At 40.2% G+C, this 21101-nt stretch overlaps 1 protein-coding gene across 2 annotated transcripts; it reads left to right on the top strand.

Moving 5' to 3' along the window:
* Nucleotides 1-1178: 1178 nt before the first annotated feature.
* Nucleotides 1179-20080, top strand: LOC101801043 (carbonic anhydrase 13). Of its 2 annotated transcripts, XM_027452428.3 has the most exons (9): nt 1179-1336; nt 6989-7186; nt 7538-7586; nt 8288-8313; nt 10821-10939; nt 13883-13978; nt 15155-15217; nt 16143-16298; nt 18033-20080. In XM_027452428.3, exons 1-9 carry the CDS (start codon nt 1306-1308, stop codon nt 18144-18146), a joined length of 852 nt encoding a protein of 283 aa, XP_027308229.2. In that variant the 5' UTR covers nt 1179-1305; the 3' UTR covers nt 18147-20080. The 2 variants fall into 2 exon arrangements, with proteins under 2 accessions (XP_027308229.2, XP_027308230.2); XM_027452429.3 differs by lacking the exons at nt 7538-7586; nt 8288-8313.
* The last annotated feature ends 1021 nt before the right edge of the window (nt 20081-21101 follow it).

Raw genomic sequence — 21101 nt, 5'->3', positions numbered from 1 at the left:
GGAAGCCCCAACGTCACGGCGCCGGGATTCCCCTCCCCGCCCCGCCCCGCCCTCCATTAAGCAGGGAGGCTGGGCCAGCGGGGTGTGGCGGGGGTGCGACGGAGTGCTGGGAAGTGGGATAAAGGGAATAAAATAAAATAAAATAAAATAAAATAAAATAAAATAAAATAAAATAAAATAAAATAAAATAAAATAAAATAAAATAAAATAAAAAGATAGGAAAAAAGAGAAGATAAAAACGCAATAACAATTAAGTAAAATAATAAAGTAATAAACTAACTGAAGTAAAATAAAATGAAATAAAATGAGTGAAAAAAAAAACTTTTAAAAATGAAATGAAATAAGATGAAATAAAATAATAAAATAAAATAAGAAAAAATAAAATAAGGGAAAAAATTAAAATAAAATAAGGGAAAAAAATAAAATAAAATAATGAAATAAAAAAATATGAAATCAAGCCTGTGTGACCCGGCAGGGCCCTCTAATGGACCATCCCATGGGGCAGCCAGGTGGCGGAGGAGGCAGTGGCCAGGCCGGGCAGGGCTGGCCTTCATGGGGAGGCTGGAGATGGAGCTCCCATGGCACCCCTGCAGGCTGCATGGCACCCAGCAGCAAGGCATTTTCATGAGCCCTGCTGGTGTTCTTCCTCCTGGTGCCTGCCTACCTCTGAATGCAAGGGGGCTTCATGGTTTGCAGTTAGGCCCAAAGCATAAAGTAAGAAAGGAGAGAGCTTCATCACGTCTTCTGGAGAGAGGACGGGAAGATGGGTTCTGACAGACTGGTGTTCAGTTCATTTGAACTGTTAGGGTGTCAGCTGAGCGTGTGAAACGTTTATAGAGCTGCAGAAGTCTTTCCTACAACCATGATCTATCTACATCATGATTGCAGATAACCAGTGATAGGACAGGACAGAATGGCCTCAAGTTGTGCCAGGGGAGGTTCAGGTTGGAAATGAGGCATTTCTTCCCAGAAAGAGCAGTCAGGCACTGGGACGGGTTGCCCATGGAGGTGGTGGAGTCACCGTCCCTGGGGGTGCTGAAGGAAAGGCTGGACGTGGTGCTTAGGGACGTGGTGCTTAGGGACACGGGCTTAGGGGCCCCGGGCGAGGGGCGGGAGGGGCTGGGGCCGGGCTAAGCGGGCGCGGAGCGCTGCGGGCCGCTTATCGGCGGCGGGGCATCGGGGCGTCGCCGCCCGGCCCCTTCAAAGCGGGCGGCGGTGCCGGCGAGGGCGCTGTTGCTGTCCCGTCCCGTCCCGTCTCGTCCCGACCCGTGTCGTGCCGAGCCGAGCCGCCCCGAGGCCGGAGCCATGCTGCACTGGGGCTACGACGAGCACAACGGTAGGGGGGCGGCTGCGCGGAGCCCCCCGTCGGGGACAGGGGGGCTCCCGTCGGGGCGACCCCGGCCGTCCCGGGGGTCGGCTGCGCTCCCGGAGCCGTCTCGGGCAGCTCCGTGCGAGAGCTGCCGGCAGCTGGAGGTGCCGCCGGGGCTCCGCTCCGACGGGGCGGGAGGGATTTGGGGTAGGAGCGATGCGGGCAGCATCCCCTGCGAGCGAGGGGGCGGCGCGGGGCTGGAAGCCCGGTGTTGGCCCCGTATCCCCGGGGCTGCCGGTGCCTCGTCCGCTGGGGCAGCCGCGGGCTTGTGTTTTTGTTACCGGGTGTTTTTCGGACACACACCGCTCCGGGTCACCCCACCGGTGATGTCCCTCTCCCGTCCCGCGATGGGGTGGGAAGCATCGGGGTCGGTCGTCTGAGTGCATAACTGCGCAGCAAAGAGGAGATAGATCCCTTTGGATCTTGGTTATTTCTTGGTTTCCTTCATCTTCTCGGCCTTTGAAGTCCCCAAATGGGCTCATCAGCAGGCATAAAGGCTTTTCCTCTGTTTTGCATCGTAAGTCATGCAAACGCTGCTCCTGTGTGCAGACTGGCTCCTTGTTCATGCAGGCAGAAATAAGTAAAAGTGCTTCTGCAAGCTGGAGTCAGTTTGGATCACACAGATGGAATAACTTGTGTTGTCTGTTTTATTACACAGAGAAATAAAACTCTGTGTCTAGTAAAAGGTGAAGAAGCATGTCTGTATTTACACATACTGGAGCACATAGGAGTACACTTTGTTGGTATCATCACGTGGAGTCTGGAGCACTGTTCACACAAGTGCTGCTTTTCCTTCCTGGTCTTTTTGTTCAATCTTTTTTTGGATGGATGTACTTTTCCTGAAAAACTGGGTGGTGGTGGATGGCAGTGATGTTGCAACGATTAGCGTCTTATCTACCGTTGTGCAGTGTGCTCTGCCCCTCCCCTTGAGACGTAAACGGGTCTTGTTTTTTTTCAAGTTTGTTTCTCCATGTGTTTTCCATGGGCTCTGTGGACTTCACCTGCAGGGTCCAGATAAGAAACCTGCTTTCCTTCCCTTATCCTAGCCCTCCTCCTTTGCTATCCTCAGCTTCCAGGAAGGGGAGGGCACCAGAATTTCTATCGGTGTGGCCCTGGACCTTGAGGCCCCCTTTCTCCTGTACCAAACTCTGTTTACTGTGATAACTTATGTGGGGTGGAGTTTAGCTTTCTCTCTCTCCTCCTCCCTCGAAGACCCAAGCAGCTGCCAGGTGGGGAGCTTCCCATAGTCTATCCGCTTCCCTTCACCTCTCACAAGAGAATAATGGAGAGAGGCTTGGATACCCACCACTTGACTGCTCTTCCCTAGCATCTGTGTTATTTCTTAACTCTTTCTCATTTTATGTGTTTAGTTTATTGGTTTTGCTTGTTTCTTTTTTTGCCGAATAGCGGATGCATGAAATTGCTCTTAATCTTGAAAAATGTTGTTGCTCTGCATGGCCCCAAACAGTTTCCCTGGAACTAAGTTCAGCTTTTGCAACTGAGGAAGTAGCAGTGACTGAAATTAATTGAATTGCATGCAGCCGTATATTCGGGTTGACTTTCTGAAGGGTTGGAAAGACACCTGCATCCATTCCGACTTCAGCATTTGGTACTTGCAATGATAAAAGCACTGTTTTTTTAAACTGGGGAAAAACTCATTTGCCCCTTAGCAATAAGTGCAACGTAAATCATTTTGTGCATAAAGTAAGTTGTCAAATATTATAAATACCAGTCTGCCTTTATGGTATATCTGTGTAGAACAAGGGCTGACTGGTATGCACCGAATGAAATGTTCCTCACTGCTTTGAAGCATGTATCTCTGAAATGCTAAGAGGCATTATTTTATTTCTATGCAAAACTTTGCCTTTGTTTTCTTGCCTTTATTCTTACCTCACAGTTTTGATGGTGCTTGCATATAGAGGCATAATACTGAGATCCTGAAAGCTGGTTTTGGTGCAGCATCATCATGTGTGCTTTTCACAGCTGCTTGAGGTTGCAGTACAGGGGGGGACGCTCTCAACCCTCTGCAGAAGCAGACCTCTTAGATAACCAGGAACTGCTTCAGTTAGAAAACAAATTGAGAATCAATTGCCTTATGTTTACTTCTTAATAAATTTAATAAATGGAGTTTAATAAATTTAAGTTTAATAAATTATATGGAAAGTTTGTATATGTGTTGTGTTTAACTGCAAACATGTCTCTTGGTCTGTTACAACTCTAACACTGAGCTATTTTGTAAATAAAACGAGATGAATTCCTTTTCTTTTCTCACCAAGACTAATTACATAGTTTTGATGTCTGCATTGGAAAACTCCACTTAATTTTACCCACTGTGAATTTTTGATTGTTCTCTCTAGAGCTAATATTTTTAGAAACTAATATGTAACCAAATTACTTGCAAGCCTAACTGTATAAGTTTAAGCATTTCATATATGACAAACTGGACAATGGATCCTCTTTAGAATTGAGGATGTGCTCCTGAAAAGATCAGACCATGTCAGACCAATAAAGTTTCTTCATATAATACCAAACTGTCAATAATAATAATAATAATAATAATAATAATAATAATAACAATAACAATAATAACAATAATAACAACAACAACAATAATAATAATAATAATAATACACTTATGAATTATGAAGTTTTATTTATGCATGTATAGAGGCTCACTGAAACCAAACCGTATACTGCATTGCCTCCGCTAGGCTTGTTTCAAGTTAGTCCAGCCTTTTGATGAAACTCATCACCTTTAACTTCAGCTGGATAAAAGCACTGCAGTTAGGTGATACAGTAAGCTGCATTTCCTGACAAATTCATAACTGCCTTCATTATGAGATCTGATTCATACATTGATGTGTGCAATGCTGGTGACTGCCATGTCAAGTACAGACAGAGCTGTACATCACATTAGGTAGTGGTGTCTGTAAAATAAAGTGTGCACAATAAAAGTATGCAATCTTCAGAGCAGATGGTCCAGGTTTTTGTCTTAAATCTTGGCTACAGTGACTTTGATTGTTGAGAGTTACTATCTAGCCTCCTCTAGCAAAAGAGCATTTTTCTATCAACAAGAGGAAACTTCATAAGTTCCTTTAGTAAATTAAAATATGAGCATCATGTCTGTTGTCTTCCAACAGTAATGATTTGTTTTCTGACAGACATACACAGTGCTTGCTTTGGGATGGGGTCAGTAGTAATGAACAGAGACACAATTTTCATAGCATAGGAAGAGTGGGATAATTGCAGTAGGGTTGCTGGTAGGTATAAGGAATACCACTTGATGTAATTAGGTGGTACAAAATGAGCTTAAATTTCTTTTATTTTCCTGTATATTTTGCAAGGACAGTTTTCTGGCAGTCTTGTGTTAGTGACAGATTCTTAATCACCAAAGTAAAAAAAAAAAAAAAAAAGTTTTGCCTATCTGAGCTAAGGACAAGCACCAAAGCAAGTAAAAAGTCTTTTTACTTTATTGTGGAATGATTCAGAATCACACGCTACTCATATTATTTGCTGTATGCTAGGTATAGTTATTGCTGAGATGGAGCAATAGGACAAAGTAGTCAACCACATAAATATATTTGGCCTTTTCTCAGGTTAGGAATATCCTAAGCATTAAAGTTAAGTAGCAATAGGATTTTTCTAAGCACCTTGAATCTTAGCAGTTAGGTATGAATGATGGAGAGCGAATGCTTCTTCAATGAATAAAATTGTACATTGTATCTCCAACTAGAAAGTACTAGGATCTAAACAGAATTAGGATTATATCACATGCTAAACTGTATTTAATTAAAATATTGTATGGCTTTGACCATCATTTGTGAAGTGTGAATTAAGTTTAAGCAACTTTATATTTCAAACCAGGAAGATTTGTATCTTCTGCCTTAGAAGTGGTTTGCCTAATGCGTTTAGTTAATGAAGTCATTAGCAAAATTACTCTAACAAATTCAAGACCCAAAGCCCTTGTTTTACCTGGAGACGTATCTGGTCTTTGCGAGCTACTCCTTCCCTCTTGCATTTTTTGGTGCTGTTCAGGGCCAGCCCGGCCGTGCCCAGGTGGCTCTGCAGGCTGCTCCCCCTCGGCCCTCCCTGATTTACTCCGGGGCACCAGGGCTATTTTAGCACCTGCAAATTTCTGAGCTATGTTCACTCCTATTGAAGTCAAGGAAAGAAAGCTATCTGACTCCTTTTGATGTCAGGCTATTAATCACAGCATACTACATTCTACTCCTTTTTTTGTCATGGTGTTTATTGAAGTGATGAGACATCGAGAAAGATCCAAAGCAACAGTCTGGTTTTTAAACTGAGATCAGTTACCTTCTGTATAGGAAGCAATGAAGATTTCTGGGGGTGCAGATTTTACAAGCTCGTATTTAAGTTTTTCTAATATCTAGTCACTCTTAGTTATTATGCTTCTTACCTTTGATAAACCCAAGGGAAAAAAACAATTCCTATGCTCCTTATAATACTGAGAGGTCATTTGCTCTGCAAATTTTCTCCTCCCTTCCCCCTACCCTTTTTCTCCCTTCCATCTCCTTCCTCTCCTTCTTCAATCCCCCTCCATCCACACTTTTTCCCTCTTTTACCCCCCTTCTCCTTCCTTTAACCCTCTTTTGTCCCCCCTTTCCCCTTTTTCCATCTTTTTCCCCCCTTTTTCATGTTCCCTTCCCTTCTCTTGCCTGGACTACAGCTTGTTTGCTGCCTTTACCTGGTAGGACATATTCCCCAAGCAACACATTGTTCCCATTTTTTTTCTTACAACCTCTTTCCATATTGTTTATTATTCAAGTATGCTTCAGCTATGGCACGTTTTCTATTTGAGTTGTCTGTGTGAAGTTCACTTCATACTTCTTATCTGTGAAGCTTTTCTTACTACTTCAGAATGGTATTTGCCATTTTTTCTCACAACCCTATTGCTGATTTACAAGACAATGCACACATGTACGTATGGAGACATTTTAGCGAGAGGATGGCCCCCTCTCTGCTGGTGTGACAGCTGGTTCGCAGGGCTGATGCACTGGGAGGAGGTGATGAGTGAGCAGTGATGGTTTTGTTACAAGCACTGCCTTCAGGCCCCAGAATTGCCTGCACATCACCTTTTTGTCTTTTTTTTTGACGTCTCCCCATCTCATTCAGCATAGTTGGCAGGAGGATGTGTTCTCAAATCTTTTGCTGCCAGTGACTGATGTAAAAACCCTTTGGGGTTGGGTGGACATTAGGTGGGTAAGAGGGAATCCCTAAAGACGTAATGAGACATGATATCAGGCAAAAACGTCACATCAAAAATTTAGTGGTGCACAGTGCCTGTTGCATACGGGACACTTGATTTGAAAGAACACTTGCTGGATATGTCTTGTGCATAGCTGAGTTTTAGTTGTGTGTCATCAAAAACTGGCCTACTGCACATGGCCTTGTTTCAAGGCCAAATACATTTAGATACACTAGGCAAGGTAGGTGAAGGGGTCCCACGAGCTGCTGTTGCAAGGTAGTACAACAAAAGTAGCTGAATATCTTGAAGTAGGGTTTTCTGATGTACACATTTTGAATTCCCAAGAAGGTAAACAAGAAAAATTCAAGCAGTCTGTTTTCTCATGAAGCTTCTCTTCCCATGCCTTGCAGGGCCTGCCCACTGGAAGGAGGTTTTTCCTGTCGCTAATGGAGACCGTCAGTCACCCATTGACATCAAAACTGAGGAAACCAAGTATGACCCCTCTCTCCGTCCTCTAAATCCCAATTACGACCCGGCCTCTGCTAAAATAATCCTCAACAACGGGCACTCCACCAGTGTTGAGTTTGATGACACCGTAAACAAATCAGGTTTGTTCCTTTCCTATTGCTCTATGTTTCCTTCCACCATTTCCTGAATGTAGTACAGCCTGGGCCTGTCTCTCTGCCGGCTGTGACCTCCTCATAACCAGTAAGCTCCACTCTTCCGGATGCAAGATTCCCTTTTCCCCAGACTTTCAGCATGTTGCAATGTGGGGACATAATTCCAGATGAGTACAAGGTTGCGTTTCTCAGGAAGCGCTAGGATGCCCTCTTCACACAGATGGTTTGATCCACCCCAACCAGCTAGATAGTGCCAGCACCCCTGTTTGAACGGTGTTTTGTACCATTTTTCAAATGCTGCTCTCTCACTGCAGATGAATCCTTTGTGTCTCATTACAGGTTCATTCCAACCGAATCGCTCAAGTCTCTTACCTGACTTTAGTTGCAGGTTTGGTTATATTTTTATTTTTTTCCTTTATAACCCATGCCTGGACTTCTTATGTCAGGAAAGAGCCAATACAGAACAAATGAAATACATCACAAGTGATCCCTTTTCTTCTTTGAAAAGTGTCATTGCTCCAGTCTTTTATAGGAGTGTATATCTTCCCTTTTTGCAAGCAATAATTCTTATTTAGAAATTCTCTGGTTTAGTGTAGTCTTTGTAATGTCAGTGCCTTCATCTTTAAAAATGTCTCTTGGATGGTAGGCGAGCTAGCACCCGTCCACTGAAACTGCATGAATGCAGTTTCTTGAAGCAATAAAATCCTTTTGTGGCTACATGAGGCTTAGCTGAGGATCCAAGCCAATGTCATGCATTCACAAGAATCAGAGCCAGAAGGGAACTAATTCATGATCATCCTGTCCATTAGTCCTGAGGACCTATTGGCTTGTAGTGGCTATAGACATAGATAGACATCATACTTTGCTTTCCTGGACAGTCTTAGTTTAACTCTTAAATTTCCTGTTGATATGTGCAACACGGTGTTGCCTGAAAACCACCAGCTGACCGTCAGTGATCTAGTCTGACCTCGTGTGTCTCAGAGGCCAAGCGACTTCCCAGAATTAATCTCTGCTTCAAGTCTAGTAGGTGTGGGTGAACTAAAGCACACCTCTTACAAAAACATACAATCTTGATTTCAAAATTTCCAGCGATGACGAATCTACCACCACCTTTGGTAAGTTTTTCTAATTGTTAATTACCCTCACAATTAAATCAAAATCACACTTTATTTTTAGTGTGAGTTTAAATCCTTTAAATTCCTTTTCTTAAACAAACAAACAAACAAACAAACAAACAAAAGGAACATGAGTACAGCAAGAACCTCTTCCTCTTTCTAACTCCATCCATGAAGTGATAGGTCCTGATCGTGTTTTTGTAGGCTTACATTGGTACCAAAGCAGTAGTAATGTGATCCTCTTCCTACTACTTTCCTCAGGCCATATATCCAGGGATAAAGCCCAAGTTACAATAAAGCTCTGGCAGCTGTTGATTAGATAATTAACAAATATAATCCCCAGTCATTTCCAGGAAACTCAATATCTTCTATGTATAAAGGACATTCTTCAGCTGTACATGCATGGCTTTACATTTTGTCCATTTTCACTCATTGCTTATCAAAAGCAATCAAACAAACAAAGTCTTTCTGTAGCTGTAAACTGAATTATTCATTATTTTCCCTAATATTTGTCACTGACAAACTTTATCAGTAATGTTTTTGTTTTCTTTCAGGTCATTGATCAAAAAAACCTGAATTTTCTAGGGCCAAAATTTGGCCTCTGGGGCACCCTTGTGAAGTAAGCACTCCTGCCATATGGTAGTTTTATGAGAATAAAAAAAAAATAAAAACCAAAACCAAAGTACATTGTACAAAGTACAAAATACATTGAAATCTTTTAATACATTAGTAACTGAATTCAGTGTGAACTATTTCTTTACTTCAAGCAGCACTGAAGTTGGGCTGTCAGGCCTGTAATTGTGTAATTTTGTTTATCCTCTTTGGTACCACTTTAGCTCCATTCCCTTAAATTGGTTTATTAACATTTCAAATACCTCTTCTTCCAGCTCTTTTCAACTTTGAGATACTAATGTTTGCTTCAAATAGTTTCTGATTAACTTCTTCCTAAATTTCTGTTTGAATGGAAGATTTTTACCATCACTATATGACGTGACACAAAAACATCATCAGGCCATTTTCATATTTTTCAGCAGAAAATTTTCACTGTGTGCTGCTGATGTATTTCTGCATAATTATTTTTCCTCAGCCAGTTTGAACACTGATCTTTACGCATTTTTTAGGATCATTTGCCTGCAAGTTCTCAGTCCTTGAAATAAATAATTTGTTTTAGGAGTACCACTTCCCCATCCCCTTCATTCACTAGGTTTATAAGCTCTCTAAAAGTACATTTTTGAGCTAAAGTTAAGAAGGTCAAATATTTTTGCCTCCAGTTCCTTTCCATTACCCAGGCTACTTGTGTCAGCAGATAGGCAAGTTAAGGAATTCTTTTTAACATTACTTGGTGGCATTTTGCTCCTATCAAAATTTAAGTTTTGGACTAAATCTAGAAGAGCTAAAAATGACTCTTTTCCTTCCCAGAGCTCTTAATTTAAAAGCCATCTGGTTGAACCTCCCATCTTTTCTCCTTAAAATCTCTATAATGAACCAGTAACACATCTCATACTAATCTCCAGTCCCTCCAAGGAGGTGTGAATGGAGCAGGGAAAGTGGGGTGATCTGTTTTGCAATAAGTAAGGAATCTTTCTGAATCCGATTCATGTTCAAGTCTCTGTGCAGACTTGACAGGGATGGTTTGAGTCTGTCCAACTGATTAGAAAGAGATAAGCACTTATAAAATCAAAAGCCCACCCATATGGGTACTTAGTTGAAATAAATGGCTAAAGTGTCCATAATATTGCACTTGGACAATGGATATATATTTGTGTTCAGTATACACTCCTGTTTTTCAGACTTCAGTCTACTGTGACTGGATCTAGATGCAAAAGAAGGAAAGACCATTGAAAAATATTATAATCCAACTACTTTCCTCAAAATTTCAAGGAGGAGAAAAAATTATGTTCACATTTTATTTTTCTGATCCTCCTCTTTGTTCATAAAATCTCTATTTAAGCTTCATTTATCAGTTACTGATTAAGATCATCTGGTTCCAACCTCTCTGCCATGGGCAGGGACACCTCCCACCAGACCAGGTTGCCCAAAGCCCTATCCAACCTGGCCCTGAACACCTCCAGGGATGGGACATCCACAGCCTTTCCGGTCAGCCTGTTCCAGTGCTCACCACCCTCAGATCAAAGAATTTCTTCCCAATATCTAATCTAAATCTACCTTTTTTTTTGTTGTTGTTTAAAACCATTCCTCCTTGAAATATTTTCCCATCTTCTGAGAAATATCCAGTCCATAGCAAGACACACCTGGTGATAACCTGGTGGTAACTATTTAGTGGGCAGTAACCCACTAATCTACACATTAGTGCAATTTTGAAAGTCATATCCTAGACAATCAAGGATTCCTGTATAATACTTCAAAGAAAGGAGGGTCCATCCAAGACAGCTTTTGAGAAGAAACAGGGCAATATCTGAAGACCGAAGCCTGGTGTGAATTTAGAGGATGTGGGCAGCAGCTCCTGTTCCTGCAGTGAAACCTCTTTCTTGTGTTTGGGTTTGTAGTGCTGACCGGGGGGCCGCTCAGTGGGACCTACAGGCTGCGCCAGATTCACTTCCACTGGGGGTCCAATGATGAAGCTGGCTCTGAGCACGCGGTGGACGGGATGAAGTATGCAGCAGAGGTAAGGCTCTCTATGGAGTCATCTGTTCCTCTAAGCTTGTGACTAGCTTTCCATTGTGAGAATAATTTTGCCCCTCCTCTCCCCGCTTTTCCTTCTCCCCCCATTTTATCAAAAGACAAGCAGTCTTCCTGAAGTGTTTCGCGTTTGGTCCTTTCTGTCTCCTTCGGTGCCTTGGAGTAGTCCAAATGTCCAAAAGTATCCAGTCTGGCAGTTTCTGATTCCTCTTTGCAAACAGAAGTAACAAGAAGTATTATGATGGGACTGAGATCTTTTAACAGCATGTAGTTCAGACAGTGAAGAATTTTCTGGGGTTAAAAAGAAGTAAAAAAAAATATAAGCATAAATGCTAATGGAAAAATAGAAGGCTTGTAGTACTAAAGAAGAAAAAAAAAGTTGAAATGTATGCACAGTGGTGTGATCAGATTTTGCTGGAAATGCTATGAGACAGTGGTCAGAAAAAAAAAATCATTTTTCTAACACTAATGGGGAAAAGTGACATTTGCAGTGTTTAAAGGCTTATGTTTTCCACAGGAACCAGGTGAGATGGAATATAAAGAATTAATAGAGGTGCTTTAAAACCATTAAGTGCCAAAACCAAATTTCTAGCTGAGAAAATATATATATGTATACCATCTAAGAAACCAAATGGAAGGAGAAAATATCTGTGAATTTCTAGCCAGTCTAAAAAGCTTTCCGTTACCTGGTGGTTGGGTAACCCTCCACAAGAAGCTCTCTTGAAGTTATTTTGGCTTTGGGATAAGAAACCCAGAATTCAGACCAAGGCTTCTGACCACTGTTCACACAAAAGAAAATACCTCAGAAAGAGAAGTGAAGATGGTTTCATTGTTCACCTTCATGTGGAAGAAGTGTAAGATTTCAAGAAAAAACATCAACCATATTGAAGAAAGTAGCATACAGGTAAAGAAGACTTCAAGGTTCAGCCCCTTGAACCCAACGGGAAGCAGAAGGCATCCATGACTCCATTCTTTGTTGCAACGTATGGTCTGATCAAGGTCTCCTCTCAAGCTGCAGTGACAGAGCGGTGGTAAGACGGTATATATTCCTTAAAAGAGAAGTCACAAGCCATTGAGAATGGGGCTGTACCCAAAAGTGTTTCACAGCTCTTGTTTCTTTTGAATTTGGGGGGGTTGGTTTGGGGTTTTTGGCAAAGTGATGAGGGAGTGGGAGGGGGCCTCATTTAGTTGTGGGAATTTTGCTTTTTGTTCTTTGTTGCTTTTTTTTTTGCTTTTTTAAAATCCACAATAAAGTCAATTCTGACTGAGAGTATCTGTTTCCTTTCTGTGTATGTAAAAATGTTATAATTCAAAAGTTGTTCAACATAGTTTCTTTGAACCTATAATGATGAGTGGTGCAGGCACTGAGCTCCAGGATAGCAGTGCAGCCAAGAATGGTTTAATGGATTCTGTTCTCCTCCTGGTTTAATTAATTATAGTTGTAGCAACTTTCCTTCATGGATTCTGAAGCTGTGAGCCAGCATGTGTTTCATTGTGTGCATATGTGTATTATTGATTTCAGTGGGATTCCTTACTTGAAAGTAGTGTCTTGGCCATTGAGAGCCAAGCACTCAGCAAACACCCCGTTACATGCTGTAACAACAAGGAACAGCTCTGTGCTACGGATATGGTAAACTGAAGCTCACAGAGGCTAGGCAAAGACTGAGATGTGGAGTCAAAATCTTCACTTTCCTAGGCCTGTATTTCAACCATGTAGTTATGTTGTATCCCATACAAATACTTTATTTAAATGCCAGCTTTCCTAAACTGCTCTTACTTGGGGGTTTTAAAGTGTTGTATTTCAAATGCAAGCCTTCTTTTCAGGGGTTCATCCCAGTTTAGGTCATCAGTGGAGTTGCTTTTTAGCACTCCTAAGGAGTAAAGTTCAAAGTCTGAAAAGATGGTCATCAGTTTTGGAAAAAATGCCCTGCTTCTGAGCCTCTATTTCCTTATTTTAAAACTGCAGGTAATAAGATTTACTAATCCACTGAGGATTTGTGAGAGGAATTAACATTTGTGAAGTACTTAATCTTAAACTCTGCATGAGTGTTTGTGCTCTCTTCAGTTCAGCAGTTGGACTATTGCTCAAGGCTGGGATGTCCTGGTGCTTCCTGAGCTCTCAGCATGGAGCGTGGGCAGGATTTAGGAAACCTGGCTTAGCAGGAGGGACCAAAGTGGTATGGGGGTAGACCTCATGATCTTTGCCTTTCTCCACCTGGCTAGAAGACAGGTAGCAAGTCATCTACACCCCATCTTGCAGTAAGGTGTCTTCACCTAAGAAACTGCCGTAGGACAGCTCTGGAAAAATATATGTTGGAAATGCAAATGCTCGCCTGAGCATATCAAGCCACTTTTAAGTTGCTAGTTACTAGTAATCATAGAAAAAAACATTTGCCAAAGATGAAATTTTGATAGTCATCTTAAACTTAACACAGGAAAAGATGTCAGTGCAAGTTTAATGCATCTTCCTCTGCCCATTTGCTAGCTATTTTTGTGGCTGATTTTCTGAAAACTTAATTAAGAAAAAAAAAGGAGCAAAATACTAATGACATGTTCATGTTTTTCAATCACTTATTAAAATCAGCTGTACTAGAAAGAGGTTTAAAATCTTAGCTTTAGTTACATAACCATGGGATGTCTTGCCTTAGCCTCTCTATTCACAACCTGGGGATCCGACAGCGGTTTATCAGACACAGTGCTGTGCTGATTGTTGCTAAATTTTGAATAATTCCCACCACTGGCAATGCTTGTTGCCATTTGTGTGAACTATATGATTACCAATTTCAATAAATACTTGCAATTAGAAAACTGAATGGCTCTGAATACAAATAAGAAAAGTAGAGTGTTAACGCCATAAAAGTTCTAGTATTAATTTATGACTCTTTCAGTTCAGCGAGAGTTGATGCTGTCTGTGCCTCTTGCTTTTCAGCTTCACGTGGTTCACTGGAACGCAGAAAAATATTCCTGTTTTGTTGAGGCAGCTCGTCAGTCAGATGGATTGGCAGTCATGGCTGTATTTCTGAAGGTAAGAAAAATATACTTCAGCCCCCAAAGAAATCTGCAATATGAACCCAAAGGCATAACAGTGATGGTGTAATTATTGCAGAAGAAATGTTTGTTTTGTATGGGCATTTAATTGTAGTGTTTCCTTCATAATACATGAAGTATTATTTACTTCCAATATAGAAAGCTGTACTTCCTTTAATATTAAAAATAGATTAATAGATTTTCAGGACAGTGAGGCTCTTCAGTTGGCCTAGTCTGCCCTCCTGTACAATGTAAGATGTAGAACATAATTTAGCTGCCTCTCTCTAGATCACAGTAACTTGTGCTTGCCTAACATGTTTCTTTAAAAGGGTAATCTAATTTGGTTTGGATGCCAATCTAATCTAATCTAATTTGGTTTGGTTTATTTCTTCTGAATAATAATTAAATGAACAAAATTAAAATAAAACGGAGAATTTCCTTCTGATTGTTATATACATCTTTGCCTCCTGCACATATTCTGAGATGAAATTCAAACCTTGCAACAGCTTCATTGGCCTCTGTATGAAGAAACAGATGGAAAAGGCACACCATCCACAACAAAGGATAGGGTTTTCATAAAATCCATGGTTTCTGCCTGGTGACTTCAGTTTCCTGGGGACAGGTAGTCCTGTGGGGCAGCTAGTGCAGGTGCTGTGGTGAAGGCAGTCATCAATTACATGCAGCAGCAGTTGCAAAGAACTGCTGTGGTAACTCTGTCTTTCCTTGAATCATTATAATGTAAACTGGAAGGTTTCACTAGATTTCTTAGCACACAATTTCTGCTCAGCATGCATAACAATGTTTCTAAATTTCTTGCTGTTTTAAGTAATTCCAACTTCTGATAAAAGCCTGAAACCTTAAAGTTTCTCCATATAGAACATTAAAAAAAATCTTTAATGTCCCTGCATTGTAATGTTCGTAGGTCTTTTGTAGCTTAAATAGTTACTATGATTGGCCAGAGGTAAATACTGTCAGCAAGGGAGTGGATCTTCTCTGCATCCAGTCTCTGAGGGTCAGCTAGTCAAAGCCTGATTCTTGCAAAATCCATCAGATCTCACAGTCACTTAAGCAAAGCCATATGAAACTGTTTCAGTATGTTTGCTTTCTGATCATTTATTTTTGCAAGTTTTCTCCATAGCTCTAGCATTACTTTTTTATCTCCCTTGTTTAACAGATTGGTGAATGCAACCCACAGCTGAAGAAAATTACTGACCGCCTGGACACCATCAGAATCAAGGTGAACAAGTGCTTCTAAAGCACTCCTGCTTTAGATGGTTGCTTTAGTTTTGGTTTTGGTAACCTGGCTGCTAATCCCTTCAACTTTAAGTTCCCTACACCTTGCTTTCATAGCTATTCATATCTAACTCTGACTTGGGACAGTTTAGGAAACTTCTTGCTAAGTAAATTGAAAACCAGTAAACAAAAAATATTTTTATACAGTCAGAGATCAGAAGGAAAGGCATAGAATGTAGTCTTTGACCAACCCATTGCTGTGAGAATATTAACAGGAAAGGAATATGCGTCATGGGAAGCTGTGAAAAACGAGGAAGGAAAAGTTTCCTCCTGTATTTTGCTGAGGTACAGGGTGAGAAAAAAGCTATTGTTTCTGATAAAGAAATCAACCAGGCTTGCAGCATCACATTTCATACAGGCATCTCTGGCCTAGTAGCCCAAATAGGGGGAAGTAGTAGTAAGCCTGGGAAGAGTGAGTGGGGGATAACACCTGTGGGGTTATTATGCTAGCGCCAAAAAGAACACATTGGATGTCTAACATTTTCTCACCTCTTCCTCAAAACTTCATCCTGCAATCTTTTGTAGCTATGGCGATTCTGTGCTAACACGACTCCTTTGATAGTGTCCTGCTAGCATCAAAGACCCAGGCAGCAAAGCTGTCACAGAAGTAGGACCTCATCTAAAGGGCATTCCCTCACATGCTGTGATCATCCAGGATGCAGTCAGCCCACCCCATAATGGTGAAGCTCTGCCCCTTTGGTGTGATTTATCTTGGGCTCTTGCTTTTAGATATTACTAGTGTGTTTTTTTGTTTGTTTGTTTGTTTTTTTAAATTGTTAATGATTGTAAGGCACTGATGATCTTGCAAAAGAAGTAATTTGCTAAATATATATAGTCTAGAACCACAACGATCTTCTTTTAATTTCCAGGGTAAAAGAGCACTATTCACAAACTTCGATCCTAGCTGTCTACTTCCCAAATCCCTGGACTACTGGACTTACTTTGGCTCTCTCACTGTTCCACCTCTTCTTGAAAGTGTCATCTGGATTGTTCTGAGAGAGCCCATAAGTGTTTGTTCCGAACAGGTGCAATTTGTTTTCTAACTGCTATAGATATTTGCTTTTCTATAAGAACATATTTTGTGCAGACCTTGACATTGCATACATGTATCTTGTCAAATTTTCAAAGGACAAAATGTGTCTATCAAATTTATCGTGACTTCTTGTTGCCTTTCTTTGCGTATCAGCTATTGATTATCCATTTTTAAAAAAGAACCAACATATATATGTATATATATGTATATATAAATGTTGCAACAGTGACACCCAGTGGACTGAATATCTTCACTTTGTTTCTCCCAGTGGAGAGATGCTGAAGTATCAGAGTACAGCAACTTTTAATATTGGAAGCTGATAAGTACATCACCTGTGATATGATCCATATGCTGGTCTCACTGTAAATCTCAGGATTTTTGCACCACAGCATTTGTCAAGTTCGTGGTCAATATTACAAATACTTCAGTAAAATTCAATACATTAGGCCATATAGTCAGCAAAACTGGTGATGTTTGCACAAGATCTTGAAATAGTTCACTGAAAGGGACTCTTGTTAGTCATGCAATCAGACCGCAAATTCTGTTTTTAACTGATTTTAAATTATGTATTCAGTCAGTGCTTCCATTTTTCTCATCTGTACCTCTTCCCTATTCCCTCCAATGTGGTCTTGTAGAAGCTGCTGCAGCGCATATGTATCTAGGTTTGAAAATTTGCATCAAGATATGAATTTCCTAAATACAATCCATTGTTCAGGTCAAAAGGTTCTTACTTGGGCTAATCTAAAATTAATATATTCTAAAATATTGAGCATTATATACATACACCCATGTGTAACTGCTTCAGAGGACACAGTATTGGAAAGGATGCAAAATACAGTTATTCTTTACTATTTCACAAATAGTAGCTATATCTTATGCATTAAACTGTAAATGTGCTATATTTGTATAAATATAAGCCTGCATAGAGTTAAAAATATTTTTTTAGTAATGTTTGCCATTGTGATTCATACCATGACTCATACTGTTTGGCCATTTATTTTTATTTCTCAAATGTGTATTTCTTTGGGACTTTATAGTTTACTTGTCAATTTTTGGTGCACTTTTCAGATTGAAAGAAGTGAATAATAAATTTTAAGTTTTTAGGAACTTACAATGAGCCTAAGTGACATAGAATTATGAATATTAGCTGTAGAGGGGGGTGGAGCAAGATAAGATTAACCCTTTTTGCCCTTAATGCAGTTAAGATGCAATGTGCCATAAAACTCAGTGCACTATTAAAATGAAATTATTTTTGTGCTATTCTGCCCTTGGTAATGAAGAAATAAAGTAAGCTGGTATATAGAAAAAGGAAGTATTGGAAATATTAGAAATTAGACAAAATACTAACTTCAGATCCTATTTCAGATTCCCATTTCCCAGGGTTTAGACATGGAATTCTGACCTGGGTTTCTCCTGAGATCAGATTAAGCAGAAAAGCTTATGCCTAGATGGAAATAACTGCCTGTTCTGTCTTCACTGTAGGAAACAAATAATCCTTACATGTTACCCCTCATTTTGACATGTATCTCAGTTGATTTTCTTGTGAGTCGTTGTACATTTATGAGGACAGAAAAGGTGGAATTGCCATTCCACACATGCCATAGAAAAATACAGTTCCATTTTTCCCAGTGTAAAAAATGTGAGAAGTATCTTTAGTTTTTACTGCATATTTTTTCATCAGTGTGAGCATGAGGGCTTCCTGTTGAACCTTCTCTCTTAATTGCAGCTGGCCAAATTCCGCAGCCTCCTGAGCACTGCTGAAGATGAGGTCGCTTGCTGCTTGCTGCGAAACTATCGGCCTCCCCAGCCTCTAAAGGGACGAGAAGTCAGAAGGAATTGAAGGAGAAAAGCAAGAATGAGCCACCTCTGAAACCAAAGGCTGAATTAATTTTGATAGTTATATACTTTGTGATTATTTTTTGTGAGTTGTTATAACAAATAGGTGTTGTTTAATTATTGGTTACTATGCAGTCATTTCTCACAGACAAGCATGTCCTGAGTTTCTGTAGTTTCATCAATGATGTCAGCAGGTTCGAATGTGTTTGTGTGCATGGATATGGGAGCACAGAGGTACGGTGTTACATGCACAGAGGGTTATCATGAGGGTTAGATGTGGTGAAGGAGTTGTGTAGAATTTGCCACCAAATTAGGATGGCATATCACTAAGAGGATCCCTTGTATTAAAGCATGTTCTGGGATTATTCTTGTGGTATCTAACATAACATTTAGCTTCTCTATAAGACTTTGTACTGTAGTTCTCATAGGAAAAACATTTCAAGGCTGACATAATTTCATTGCTGACTTCTGTGATATCATACCAAACTTCCTACAAAGAGCAGCAGTGACTAACAGCATTTAGGTAAAACATATCTGTATGATTCTTTTGTTCTGACTGCTTCAGAGCAGTTATGATGTACTGATCAAACATTAAAAAAAAAAAAAGTGAGGATTTGGTGTATTGTGGGATCATGTCAGGTGGATTAGGTATTAGTGAATTCTGCAGCATATAGTGGTGAAAATGTCCTTAACCTTGAAAAATGCAAGGTGGAAGGTCACAGAGGGATCTGTCAGTTCATGCCTAAATCCAGTCTGTTGCATCTATGATGAACTATAAGGGACTGTAGCAATATATCCACGTAGCATCAAACTCCTACTACTTCAACGAGTACTCAGGAGACTGGGACAGCTCTCGCTTTAGACTGATTGACACAAGACACTGCGAGTTGTGCCTGGAGCACAGCATTACTTGGGTATATAGCATCTCCTAGGTACCTGCTGACGTTCTGCTGACATAGCAGAACTTGGGTGGTTGCATTTCTATTCCAAGACCAAAGATAACATCTAGAGCCAGCCAAAGAAATCAGAATCAAGTCAATATCTAATAAAAGATGAGTCTGTAATAGTAACTTGAAATGTCTGTCATTATGGATTGACTTGAGCCTGTGTTTCTCTCAGGAGCTTTTGTTATTTGAATGTAATTATTCGTTTCAAGCCAAACTTATTTTTATTATTTTTAATGAACTTGCTGTAGGATGTAGCTTAGTATAGGTAGATTACCTTAAGATTGTGAGAATTAAATAATGAAAACCAGTAGTACCAGAGAGAGGTGGAAGGTGGTTTCATGGACAGGCACTGTCACCACTCTGTGTAGTACCTTTGACCTCATCTTCCATGACTGCTCTCCATTAATTTGTGGGTTTTTTTTTGTTCTTTTTTGTTGTTGTTGTTTTTTTTCATAGGTTTTATATGCTGTGCCTCTTGCCAGGTCTTTTTATTTTAGTTGGACAAATATGAGGGAAATTACTGACAGAATTTACTTTATATGCCTTCTTTTAACTGAATAAAATAGATAGTCATAGATATTTTAGTTTAGTTGGAGATAGGTTGATTTTTTATTTTTTTTGGTCCTCTCCTACCCAGAATACAGGTACTATTGCTTCAAGGTCTCTCAGTGCCTTCTGAATGTTTTCTGAAGGAATGAACAGAGATAGACTAGGGGAAAAATAAAAGGCATTTGGCAGCAACAGATACAAGTATTAACCAAAAGGGAAAAACCTGCCAGCACTTTTTGTTTCCTGGCATGGGGAGAAGAATGCAGCTGAAAGGACCCCAGGCTGCTACTTTCTGAATAAGGATGTCTGCAAGGTGTGAATGGAGAGAGTGTGAGTGTGTTGTGTGTTTTCACACCCTTTTTTAGATTTAGTGTTGGATCTGATATATTTTGCCAATCATGTAAGTAGCTGCAGAAAATGAATAAAATGTTTATAAATTGCATGAAGGTTATAAAATTTATTTGCCTGAGAAGATAAAGTAACAAGGCTACTGCTTCATATCAGAAACCAAACTTTTACATGTTTTTTATGTATTTAAAAAACAGTGGAGTTGACCAGTGGTTTGATATTTATGAGGATTTTATCAAAATTAAAAAAAAAAAAAAATTATGAATGTGTCTTGTATTTTCTAACAAAGACATTAAAGTTTTACTGAGCAGCCTGCAGTTTTTTAACTGCAGATCTAGTTTTGGAAAATACCTGGAAAATGTCATCCCTCCTTTGAAATCTATCTTTGGGCAGTCTAGCGTTAGGTATCTTTTTATGTTCCAACTAAAGTGTCTTTGGCATTGTTAAGACATTCATTCAATTATACTTCTAACTATTTATATAGAGTTATGCAAATAAGTTTTAGAAGACATTATTCATGGTAATTCTGATGTAGGGATGCTATTTTTGCATTAGGCTGACATAGCACAGTTTTACGTCTGGGCTGAAAGCTGGTGACATTTGAAAAGACAAGAAATTCTCAATTGACTGAAATCCATTGGGAACAGCTTCCCAGATTATCCTTCTGCTGTGACTGACAGGTCAGACCTAGTCCTAGCACTGAGCACACTGAGCATACTGGGTTGCATCCCCGGTCACTAACTCAACAGTCAACTTGTAGTACTGAGTCTACCAGACCACTAGCTGTGTGCTCCCAGGGAGCCAAGTCTCAAGTGTGGGTTCTATGCTATTGTAACATGATTTTAGAGCAGACAATGCTAAAATATGTCATGGCCCCTGACCCCCCCCCTTTTCTCCCCCAACTGCAGGTTTCTTTGATCAACTAGTTACCCTCTGACACACTTGGATCCTTTATACGAAGAACAATGCAATGCTCAATGACCAAAAAAACATATAGGGCATTTGCTGAAAAGAGTGTCTGTCAAAAGTTGTATACAGCTGGATGACTGGCCACCCATAAACTTATTCTCAGAATTAAATAAATTGTAGTAGATCCTTGGGGTCAACTCTGCTGT

The sequence above is a fragment of the Anas platyrhynchos genome, chromosome 2, assembly GCF_047663525.1.
Source record: "Anas platyrhynchos isolate ZD024472 breed Pekin duck chromosome 2, IASCAAS_PekinDuck_T2T, whole genome shotgun sequence".
Taxonomy (NCBI): Eukaryota; Metazoa; Chordata; class Aves; order Anseriformes; family Anatidae; genus Anas; species Anas platyrhynchos.
This window is presented reverse-complemented; position numbering and strand designations above follow the sequence as displayed.